Source organism: Brachyistius frenatus, unplaced genomic scaffold, assembly GCF_029030835.1.
Source record: "Brachyistius frenatus isolate BFR_SWC_R1_liver_20210118 unplaced genomic scaffold, ASM2903083v1 Contig_12, whole genome shotgun sequence".
Lineage (NCBI taxonomy): Eukaryota > Metazoa > Chordata > Actinopteri > Embiotocidae > Brachyistius > Brachyistius frenatus.
The window spans coordinates 12,011-23,924 of NW_027210611.1; the positions used below are offsets into that span (position 1 = coordinate 12,011).

Sequence of the window (11,914 nt, forward strand, 5' to 3'; positions counted from 1 at the left end):
TCATTTCCTGCTGCCAGCACCCTTGCTATGACCATGACCAAATATTACCACACAGGGCGGGACTTTTATCAAAGATGTAATGTTTGAGGAAGATCGGAATATGTACATAGAAGTTACAGCAACTTGTAGTTTCATGGCGAGACACTCGAAATGGCCGCCATGCCACGGGCACACCGTTCGACGAAAACAAATTATTTTCATCTACCAGGTGTTAAGATAGGACAGACAAAATTTCAGGTCGGTACGTCAAAAGTCTGTAGGAGGAGTTTGTTCAGATACAACACATTTCGAAAATGTAGGTGAAACTACTGTAGGTGCCGGTGCTGCAGTTTAGGGGCCGCTAGCGAGCCATTTGGCCGTACCCATGCGCAAAACATACTGTATATCAGATGCATCGACTCGCCATGCCAGATGGAGTGTGTCATTTTTTTCGTGAGGTTTCAAACATCCTTTGACCTTAAACATCAACTTCCTGTGTCATGGCAAAACATCAAAGTTTGCTGCATCGCCATACCAACGCCCGTTGACGAAAACGCAAGAACTTCTCAATATATTATCAGCCACATGTTAATGAATTGTTGCAGATTCTTGATGCTTTTTCACCATCAGACAAAATGTAATTCAATTAAAATTCATCTTACTATTATTGTGTAAAAATGTTTGGACAAACTGTACTTTGGTGTTTGGCAACACTGTTTTTGAAACTTTTATGCCAAGTCACTGTTGGGAAATTTTAGAGTAAGGAGTATCCCCCACTTGTTCTTGTTAAAAAGGAAACTTGAGGCACCCTCAGTGCTGTGATGAAAGCATTCTGCATGACCCTTACTGTCTTCAGTGCTTTCTGCAGATTTTCTGGGGAAGTTGATTAAATCTGGTATTTAATGTCCTCGGGTCACAAAAGTCTTTACAGCTCTGCCAAATCTGCCATTCTGACCTAAATATTCTGTGCTCGTGTATTATTTTGACTTGAAATGAATCCCTGTCATTTAGAAGAGATGTTGGGAAAGCCACGCTTAATCTGATATGAAACTCTCCCTGTTTCTGGGTGTTTTCAGCAAATTAGCCTTGCTCCCTGAGAAAATGTTTTATGTTTGCAGAAAAACTTCTTTACTAAATTAAGTATCATGTCACAAGTGATCTGGTCCATAAATGTTTATTTAAGAAAATGCATCACTTGTATTTTGAACTCTTTTGAACCACGACGCGGGCGTGATGGTTTAAGGGAAAGCGATAGAAAGATATTGCATTCGAATTGTTTTAATCAGTGAAAGTGTGTAATCACAACTCCAATGTAATAAAAATACAAACAAGCAGTGATATGCGGGGCCTCGCCCTGGGGTGGACGTGGACGCAAAGTTTACCACGCCTGATGCATGTGCAAAGTTTTGCTGGTAAAAGGAAATTACATTTTTCATACTTTCACATGATACATTGAGCTTTGATGTTTCGCCATAACACAAGACGTTGATGTTTAAGGTCAGAGGATGCTTGAAACCTCACAAAACGTGGTACGTACATCAGCCATTCTAAACTCCGCGTCCACCCCCGAGCTGCTGTCTCCTCGATGTGCAGCATGCGAGGGCCCGCATATCACTGCTTGCAGTTTTAATGTCCTTTTAAAAAAGAGCGGAGTATTTTTCAGGCTCTTTGTGGTTGCAATACCAGGCCTCACTGACCAAACATGCAATTGCAGGATAAGAAAAATGTAAAACAGCAACACAATATTTAAAAAATGTCTGTTATTTTGTAGTGCAATGTAATGTAATGCAAATGTCTTTACTATTCATTCTTTACAAATATTACTATATTTTTAAGTAGCTATTGCTTAAGTACTGTTAGTACAGCTGAAGGCCAACTAGTTATTTTGCTGATTATGATTTTATTCACAGAAATATCATTATGCAATTTATAAAATGTGATGTAAATCTTTCTTTTAAACTGCCCAACAACATATAACATTAAGATTAGTTTCATGAACCAAACACAATTGTTAATGGCTGCTCACACGTTAATAGGAATAAATACAACCAGTATAAAATATATTACACAAAGAGGGGCCAGTCACTTATGACACTTGGAGTGGCTATATATTGTAATGAAATATTTTTACATTGTGGTATACTTCAAGATACTTCTTAAAATGCACTGCTAGGGATTTACTGCATTAAGAAAACTGCATTATTTTAAACTCCTAAAAACTCTTTGACACACTCTCTCGTGCTTTAAACTATTTGCTGTTGATTGTATTGCCCTCTCTGACCAAATACCCTGATTAACACGAGTTAATTAAACAATCACTTAACTGTCCACGAAGAGCAGCTATAGAGGCAATGAAACAAAAACAGAAAAATACTCACGAACTCACCAGCTACCAATACAAAAAAATATATACATATATATACTGTATATATATATATATATATATACATAAAAAGAATATAGCCTACGTTCAAATGCAATGAATAGATAAATGTGCCCCTCCTGGTATGTAACTGGATGTTTTTAAATAGTGCCAACAATAGTTAAAATAGTTTTAAATTAGCGTCTGTGAATTTCCCTCATGTTGAAATTTCGGTTTTTACTATGCTCTCTTTGTGTTTCTGTGTACCAGTGCACTAAAGTACACATGCCATGCACACATTAGGAAACCTGAGCAAACTGGGGCATTTTATCTTTTGTCCCGGTCCGATCACATTTGCTATAAAAGCCTGAGCTGCCTCCCTCACACTCTGCTGATCTGGACACACCCGCAGTCTAACATGAAGTCTGTCCTCTTCCTCGTGGCGCTGCTCGGATGCCTCGGTAAATACTTTTAATCTTGCACGATTATTTTCAATCACAAACTGACTAATCAAGTAAATGTATCTATAAACTGATATCCATGTGCATTTACAGCCAAAGTGTTCACGGCCCCTACTGACGTGGTGAAATGGTGCGTCACGTCGGAACAAGAATATCGGAAATGTGCGGATCTTGCAGCTGCAGCTCCAACCTTCTCCTGTGTGAGGAAACAAACCATCATCGACTGCATTATTGCAATTAAGGTGAGGAAGTAAACTATTTAGGGAACACAATTAATGGCATGTGCTTGCTCTATTCTCCCAATTTACCAAATTACTTACTCGTTTGGTTGAAACTTTTTGCTTTTACAAATAGCTGATCAAATGACAATGCAAAATGCTTAAATAAATGTTGCACTGACGAATAAACCAGTGATGAAAGGTTTCAAAGGTTTTACTTGAGTAAAAGTATCAATATCACAATGCAAAAATCATTGCAAGCTTGTCCTGCATTCAAAGTAAAAGCAGAAAAATATTACCAATAAAATACAACGCAGATTTTAAAAGTAGATGGAGGCTATTAACTGTATCTCATTTTTTTTAAAGTGTAAAAAGTGTAGTGGAGTAAAAATTACGATATTTGAGTTTAAAAGTTGCTCAGAATTGGGCAGGATTGAGTAAAATGTACTGAATTACTTATGGCATTTAAAAAAGATATGACATAAATATTTGGAAATAATCTATATACTAGTCAAGAATCAGCAGTAAAGTAGTCATAATACAATATAATAATGATAAATATTTATTATTAATGCATAATGTAAGATGCATCATATGTGGATTTAATTAAAACTGCTTCACTGTTAGGCAACGCACAGATAAATCTTTAAAGCTGCATCATATAAATTGATTACTGATCACTGGTTATTGACTTCAGGCTATTTCATCATCACTGCATTCAATTATTAACAAAATACATATCTAAAGGATTTCACAAAACGCTTTTGTCAGAGAGACTGAATATGCGGCTGCTGGTTGGTGACAATGTGTGTTTTCTAACAGGCTAGTGAAGCAGATGCCATTACCCTGGATGGAGGAGACATTTACACTGCTGGACTGTACAGCTACAACCTGCAGCCCATCATTGCTGAGGACTACGGCGCCACCGGTCAGCTGTCTTTACTAATGAAATAAATGCAAACAGAAAAATGTTGACCATTTTGTATGAACGTATTCTAACTGTTTATATTTGTTTTTGCATGCATCCAGCTTCCGACACGTGCTACTACGCTGTAGCTGTGGTGAAGAAGGGCACTGGATTTGGCATCAGTGAACTCAGGGGGAAGAAAACATGCCACACTGGTCTGGGGAAATCCGCAGGCTGGAACATTCCTATAGGAACTCTGGTGTCCATGAAGATAATTGAGTGGACAGGCATTGAAGATAAACCTGTGGAGGAGGGTGAGTTACAGTGTCCTCAAACTAAAGTTGGTCAATAATGTTTGGCAGTTTCCGTGTGCTTACAATTGAAGCTGTTACTACCATTTAGGACAGATAACCCAGCATTTTTATGAGGAATTAGATATTTTAGACACCAGGCAGGTAGTTAAAAAGATAGAAACAAAGTAGGTGGAGCCGCCTCTGTCCACAGAATGATAAAATCTGCCTACCAGCATTCTTAAAGCTATAGCACCTTTTATTTGATGATCTAACTGACGTAAAAAAGAACAAGCTGTGGTTTACAGGAGGTTACAGCACCGAGTCAGGAAAGACTCCAGCTGAAACAAATTATTTTTTGTGATGTTTTCACATTTCAGTTCACTTTTATTATCATAAAGTGTGATTTGTAGGTTGATTTGAGTATTTTCACTCCCAGTATATTTAAAATTGTCCACTTTAATACCTCCAAAAACTAAGGATTCAATATTTCTCCATTTAAATTTAAGGTTGTCTGAAAATAGATTTAGACCTTCATGTTAGAAAAAGCACTACTGAAATAGATGGGGGCTGTGTTGCAGCATTGATCGATACTTACAGCCCTGTTTTTTGTTTTGCAGCGGTGAGCAGCTTCTTCCAGGGCAGCTGTGTCCCAGGGGCCAAAACTGGCTCCAAGCTGTGTAAACTGTGCAAGGGAGACTGCTCCAAGACTCACACGGAGCCTTACTATGATTACAGCGGAGCCTTCCAGTGAGTATCTGTCATCGTTTGACGTTCCTCTGTTGCGACTTTTACTTATCTTGATCAACCTCTACACATTTAACTTATCTTATTATTCCTTCAGTCTGTACTGCTGTGGCATTTTCACATCATTTGATTGGTCTGCTTCATAGGTGTTTGGCGGAGGACGCTGGAGAAGTGGCTTTTGTGAAGCATCTCACTGTACCTGGTCAGTATCACACAAATACTGATTCTAATGTGCAACGAAATTTTTACTCGATGTCAGCCAAGTAAACTTGTCGGTTGTTTAAAATATCTATTATGAAACAATATATAATGACCTTAATTCAGTTAAATGTCATGTCATGTGGATCTTTTTGCAAAGTTGTCCTAGTTTTGCTTTTTTATTTATTTTTTATAAATATATATATTTGATCATACATTTACATATTTATCAGTCACAACAAAATACAGAACTTCTATCACGATTACATCTATCTCACTGAATGTTATGGACAGCAACTAGTTCTACATAATTTGCTTAAGAAGTTTACAGAGAGAAAGAGAGGAGAGGAAAACTAGCTCCTATTTTTTTTTAATTGATGATTTTAAATACCTTCCGTAGCTGTATGAGTGCCTGAATATTTACAAAAATACCTTTTTTTGCTACAGCAGTGAATACTTCCAGAAGATACTACTACTCTTTTACTTATAACTATAGTGTGGGACTTGCCAGATGAATCTCCTTGTAGTTGACAATTTAGAGAGATTTTAAATCAGGTGTCTGGTGAGACATTCCCGCGCTGGCCGGATGAATGCAAACTGTCTGTGTTGAGTGATCAGTGCATGAGCTGAGCTGAAAAAGGTCCAGTTTAGCCTTATGCTAACTTGAATGGGGATAAAGTAATTCAATCAGGCGTCTCTTCTACATTTTGGAATCAAATGGATCAAATTCTGATATCGAAAAGAATAATTTTTTGGCGGTTGTGACACTCAAAACAATTTATCGACAATTTAACAGTCTCAACAGTCGTGATGGAGTAGGCTACGGTGGAGCCTACGATGAAAGCATGTGTTGACAGTTTTTTCGTAACTACTCTCCCTGGGTGAAGGGGGAGAAAAAAGTTCCTGCATGTTTAAGTCTTTCTCAGACACCATTATGAGGCCAGGTTTGACAGCTAAATTACACTAGGATTCAAAAACAGTTAAGATTCCTAGTCCTTAACTGGTAGCCTTACCTTTAACAAATTGTGGTAATGTGAGGTCTGAAAAAAAATTTATTAGGAGATTGAAAGTGAAATAAAATTCAAACTTCTGCTAATGTCACACTTCCAGATTCCGAAAAGCCCAAGTACGAGCTGCTGTGCAAGGACAACACCAGAGCGCCTATAGAGGACTACAAAAGCTGCCACCTGGCCAGAGTGCCAGCTCACGCTGTGGTCACACGCAAGGATGCTAAACTGGTTGACTTAATCTGGCAAAGCCTCCGCACAGTACAGGTAAAATAAGGAATTATTTATGTAGCGCAAACATCGAGTAGTAGTGTCTGTCTGACAAGAGGGAGAGGACATTTCACTAAACCACATCTGAAATCTGACGGAACAATTTTGAACATGTAACTTGTGTTTCAGTGAACTATGCCCAATACTTTTATAATGAATTGGCTCCAATGTTGTGTTTCCAGGACTTTAGCCTCTTCTCCTCTGAAGCCTACAAACCTGCCAAGAACCTGATGTTCAAGGATTCAACAACGAGACTGGTGAAGGTCCCCCCAAGCACAGACTCCTTCCTGTATCTGGGTGCTGAATACACGAGCATCATCCGCTCTCTGAAGAAAAGTACTGAAAAGACACTCAGATGAAGATAAATCCAGCAGAAAAATGCATTAATTAAACAGATGTCAGCTTGTTTTATATGGTTATGTTTTACTTCACCCTCCAGAGCCGGTGTCAGGCACTACATCCAGTGCAATTAGATGGTGCGCTGTGGGCCACACTGAGACTACCAAGTGTGACAGGTGGAGCCTGGACGATAGCAGCGCCTCCATTGCATGTCAGATTGCCCCTACAGTTGACGAGTGCCTAATAAAGATTATGGTAAAACCTGATGGAAAACGGAGAATCTGTCACTAATTTAGGATTTTTTTTTTCTCCATTCTGTGGCGTTTGTCTCTGATTATCTGCTGTTTGAATTGTCCTGTAGCGTGACGAGGCTGATGCGATGGCTGTGGATGGAGGACAGGTGTTCACAGCTGGGAAATGTGGTCTGGTTCCTGCCATGGTGGAGCAGTATGATGCAGGTATGGTACTTAAATAGCACAGAAACCATCCCACACAGTCATGTGTTTTATTTCACCTTTTCCATGAGTAATAGTTGCATCTTTGTCTCTCTCAACAGCTGAGTGCAACTCCTCTGAAGGTAGTAAACCTTCCTTTGTTTCCTAGTTTTATTGAAATAGACAAATTTAAAAAGTGTATTGTTCATCCAGAACCATTAAAGAGAGTGCATGGTTTAAATATAATGCAGCCTCACTGACCACAACACATTTACCCTGTGTCAGTATTACAATAGACAAAATCCCACACATCTAGTAAATAACACTTAATGTGACAATTATTTCCAAGTAATTTCTGAGTAGGTTTCTTGGGAAAAAACGATGAAATTCTATGTAAGAAAAAACAGGAAGTTTCTTGCAAGAAAAAGAAAGCCTCATCATGTTCAGCTATGTCTCAACTGAACACTATTTTCCCTGTAATGAATGCCAAAATACATGTTTCCTGGAAACATAAAGGAGATTATTTTTCAAAAAAGCAGCAGTAAAATAAAAGTGTCATCTGGCTTTTTAAAATGATATATGCGTATCTTCCTGCTCTAAGTTGAATCACATTAAATAAACCAGCACTAATCTGGTAGTTTTCTGATTCATCTCTTCCCGTTCTTCCACTCTCAGCCTCAGCCTTCTCTTACTATGCTGTTGCTGTGGTGAAGAAGGCTTCAGGGCTGACCTGGGAAACCCTGCGGGGCAAGAAGTCTTGTCACACGGGCATCGGCAGAACTGCCGGCTGGAACGTCCCCATGGGTCTCATCCACAATAACACTCATGAATGTAACTTCAGTAAGTGATCGTGTGTTTCTTCTTCTTTATAGACAGAAATATAATGCTGTCCAGAACAACAGTGTGGTACATTCACATGTTTAGGACTCTCACAGGACTAGATCAATTTAGGGAAATCTGTGGCCTTAGTTATCAACTAAATTTATACCCAAAAGCACATTTTGATCAATACATTTTTACCCAAAACCATGATGTTCCCCTAACTTTCACCTCGTTGTATTTATGTGCTCTACTTCTATAAATTTGATTTCTTGGAGAAGGAGTTGCCCTTTGTTGATCTCTGACTGCCTGTCTTACTCCCCTCAGCTAAATTCTTCCCTGGCGGCTGTGCCCCCGGCGCCGACCCCAACTCTACATTCTGCGATCAATGTGTCGGCAGCGGAAAAAGTGTGGGAGAGGACTTCAAGTGCAAAGCCAGTGCTGAAGAGCAGTACTACGGTTATGCTGGAGCCTTTAGGTACAGTGTCTGCATCAGATTTGTTGTGAAAAGACTAAATAAAATTGTTTCTGAGAATATTTTCTGCATTAAGTGTAAAATTTGAGACAGAAGGTAGTTAGCTTAGCATAGAGATGGGAAGCAGAGGGAAACATCTGATCTATCCAATCAGCAACTCCAAAACTGACAAAATAATATGTTTAATCTTATTTGATTGATTTGTTTACAAAAATGTGTTTACCAAGAAATAGTTAGAACATGTTACCCCTCCATAAAACCACAAATGTTTATTGCTACACTTCTGTCTGTGTGTAGGGATTAACTGTGTGCTGCATTGATTAGTGAATGTTAGAGACTAGTATGTGTATCTTTTAACTAGTTAGCTGTTTCCCCTTGCTTGATCCTTTTTGATAAGCTAAGCTAAACTAAACGCCTTCTAACTCTCACACTATTGTTTTGATGAGTCTTCCAGAGACCCCTGTTTACTGTAGGTTGGAAAGTTCCTCTTCACATTGAGTAATACTGTTTCGGCATGTCATTACAGATGTCTGGTTCAGGATGCTGGTGATGTTGCCTTCATCAAACACACAATCGTTGCTGAAAACAGTGATGGTAAGAGGGCGAGCACTGATTTGCTTTATCTTTCTACTGTGTTGTTTCCTATGAAACCACAACATTCTTCTAAACTCTGTCCCCCTTCCTCCTGTCAAAGGTATCGGTCCAGAATGGGCTAAAACTGTGAAGTCTGATGACTATCAGCTGATCTGCCCTGGGAAGGAGCCGGTGGCAATCTCTGAGTACGCCTCTTGTCACTTGGCCAAGGTGCCAGCACACGCTGTGGTGACTCGCCCAGAGATCCGCAGCGACGTGATCCGCGTCCTGCAGGACCAGCAGGTCAGTGACAAACTCGAACGTCACTTTTAGGTTTTGGTTACATGGACTTAGTCTGGTGTTCACAGACCCATATAATCACGCAGGGAGTTTGGATCTGGTAACACCAGGCTAACATGGACTGGTAGTTACATTTTAAACAGGGATGTTTTTATCCCACTTAATCAATTTTTAGGAGATTTGCTGAATATTTGCATTGCCATTTTTCAAATATCAACATAACCCCCATTTTCTAGTGTTGAAATTTGATATTTTGACAGCACCTTTAAATCAACTGTCACTGTACAAAACACTGAGATTCTCCCAAAGCATCAAATCCTTATGGGGAGGCTGTGCCTCAGATGGTAGAGCGGGTTTCCCACTAATCGGAAGGTTGTTGGTTTGATCCCTGACTCCTCCTGTCCACATGCCCCTGTGTCCTTGACACTGAACCCCAAGTTGCTCCTGATGGCGTGTGAATGTACTCCTAATGGTGAGCACCTTGCACGGCAGCTCATTAGTGTGTGAATGTGTGTGTGAATGGTTAAATGAAAAAAAAAAACAGTGTGAAAAAGCACTTTGAGACCGATAAGGTGATAAGGCACGTGTCAAAGGTCATTTATCATGTATGTTTGAGAAGATACATTATATATTATATTATATTGTAAATGTTCATGCTTGAAACACAACAAACATGATAAATCATCAAAATAGTTGCCAATTCATTTTCAAACAGTCAATTAATTAATTAATTAATTAATTTTCATTTCCAAATAAATCAGCTGTTAATTAAATTATCACAAACTAACTGACTGGACAAAAAATTATTACGGAGCCAAGTGGAGACCTTGAGCCCCCCCTGTTTGTCTTTTAAACACTGTGTTAATCATTTTGAGAGCTGATTATTGAACAGAAAATGTATCAAAAAAATTTGATCATTGGTTAATCGATTCAATCATTTTGTGACCTGATTTTTTTGGAAAATCGTGATGTTTCTTCAGTGGCCATTTTGTTGGATAGCGGTAATTTGGCTCGAATAAAACCGCAACATACAATATAAACTATGTATGTACCACTGACACAAAATTTAGGATCAAATGCAAAAATGTAATATTTTTAATAGGCAAAGAAAACCTGATTGACATGGCATATAATAAATGGGCAAAATCCAAATATAGAGAACTGTTTTAAATCTAAATAATGTTCATTCTTTATAGACCAAGTTTGGACCCAGTGGCACCGATTCTTCATTCAAACTGTTCACGTCAGATGACGGAAAGAACCTCCTCTTCAAGGACTCCACAAAGTGTCTCCAGGAGGTTAAACGTGGCAAAACGTATGCAGACTTTTTGGGATTGGAGTACATGGCTGTCATGAAGTCACTCAGACAATGCCAAGACAACACTCCAGGTTTGTGGGTTAATTCAACAATGACAGGACAAAAATGGAACATATTAGTGCTGAAATATTGTTCTTGCAGCATAAAATATACAATAAAAGAAATATTCTGCTGAAACTGTTTTTGTCTTTCCAACAGATCTGGAGAAATCTTGCACTTTCCATTCCTGTCAGCAGGCCTAATGGTGACGTGGACCACACGGTGCTTCAGTCGGCTCTCAGCAATTCGTCCACCAAACTTACACTTTCCACATTCGACACGAAAAGTGCCTTATTTCTTTTCTTACTGATTTTGTTGTATACCTGTTTTTAGAAATGCAATCAATAGAGATATACCCCAACCTGCAAATCAACAAATACACAACCAATACCACCCACATGGAGGTATTCTCATGTTGAACCTAAATGTTACACTGCCTTTTTGTTATTGAATCAATTAGGTTTTGTTAACATGTGCCTGACTTTTCTCAAATAAATACTTTTTAATGTTCTGTCATGGTGACAGTATGGTTTGTTTTTAATATGGTTGCAAGCAGTTTTCCTTAAATATCTTGTATCTGCTATCTTAAGTATTTAAACTAAAAACCTGGGATAATTGGCTGCAATCTGAGTGTATTTTATACAAAGTGTATTTTATTTCTCGTGCATTAGATAAACAAACCAGTCGCAGTCTAATTGTCAATAATTTGTATTATAAGAGGCAAATCATAATTATTAGTTAATACTCACCACAATAAACAGGGGCAAAGATATTTCACAACCTTCATTCTATAAGAGTTTTTCCAATTAGTATGATTGCACTTGAATGCACCATTCCAGCAGCTCTCTTCAGTCTACAGCTGACCAGCATCTCCTCAGGATTCAGAGGGGAAATAAACAATCAATATATTTGAGGGAAATCTATGCAAGTGAAAAAATAAAATGGGAGAATATAGTTTTGATACTCTGAAAAGAAAAAAGCTCCAACTATTTCAAAACCCTGTGGTATTATCAATCTTGAAATGTTATAGAGTTTTCAGAGTAGTTTTGGGATTGGACTGTTTGTGGTAACTTGGTTCTTTTTTTCATTTATTCAGAGATATGGATTATGTATGTGATGACACAAATGACAAGACTTTTATCATTTTAATTGTCATTCTGTTTAGGGCTGCAATTAAT

The 11,914-nt window shown here is 38.4% G+C and overlaps 1 protein-coding gene across 1 annotated transcript; it reads left to right on the forward strand.

Moving 5' to 3' along the window:
* Positions 1 to 2,699: 2,699 nt before the first annotated feature.
* Positions 2,700 to 11,247, forward strand: tfa (transferrin-a). Its single transcript, XM_069691985.1, has 17 exons — positions 2,700 to 2,802; positions 2,896 to 3,044; positions 3,843 to 3,948; positions 4,050 to 4,241; positions 4,838 to 4,967; positions 5,111 to 5,166; positions 6,273 to 6,436; positions 6,622 to 6,775; positions 6,879 to 7,033; positions 7,140 to 7,236; positions 7,335 to 7,355; positions 7,888 to 8,052; positions 8,359 to 8,509; positions 9,033 to 9,100; positions 9,201 to 9,382; positions 10,576 to 10,768; positions 10,896 to 11,247. The coding sequence occupies exons 1-17, from the start codon at positions 2,760 to 2,762 to the stop codon at positions 10,937 to 10,939; spliced, it is 2,070 nt and encodes a 689-aa protein (XP_069548086.1). The 5' UTR covers positions 2,700 to 2,759; the 3' UTR covers positions 10,940 to 11,247.
* The last annotated feature ends 667 nt before the right edge of the window (positions 11,248 to 11,914 follow it).

What these genes read in the sequence shown, in the direction of transcription:
- tfa (XM_069691985.1), top strand. Translation starts at nt 2,760, where the DNA reads ATGAAGTCTGTCCTCTTCCTCGTGGCGCTGCTCGGATGCCTCG. An exon ending in TGAGTGCAACTCCTCTGAAG is followed by an intron (nt 7,356 to 7,887) that starts GTAGTAAACCTT and finishes TTCCACTCTCAG; the next exon opens with CCTCAGCCTTCTCTTACTAT. An exon ending in CACTCATGAATGTAACTTCA is followed by an intron (nt 8,053 to 8,358) that starts GTAAGTGATCGT and finishes TACTCCCCTCAG; the next exon opens with CTAAATTCTTCCCTGGCGGC.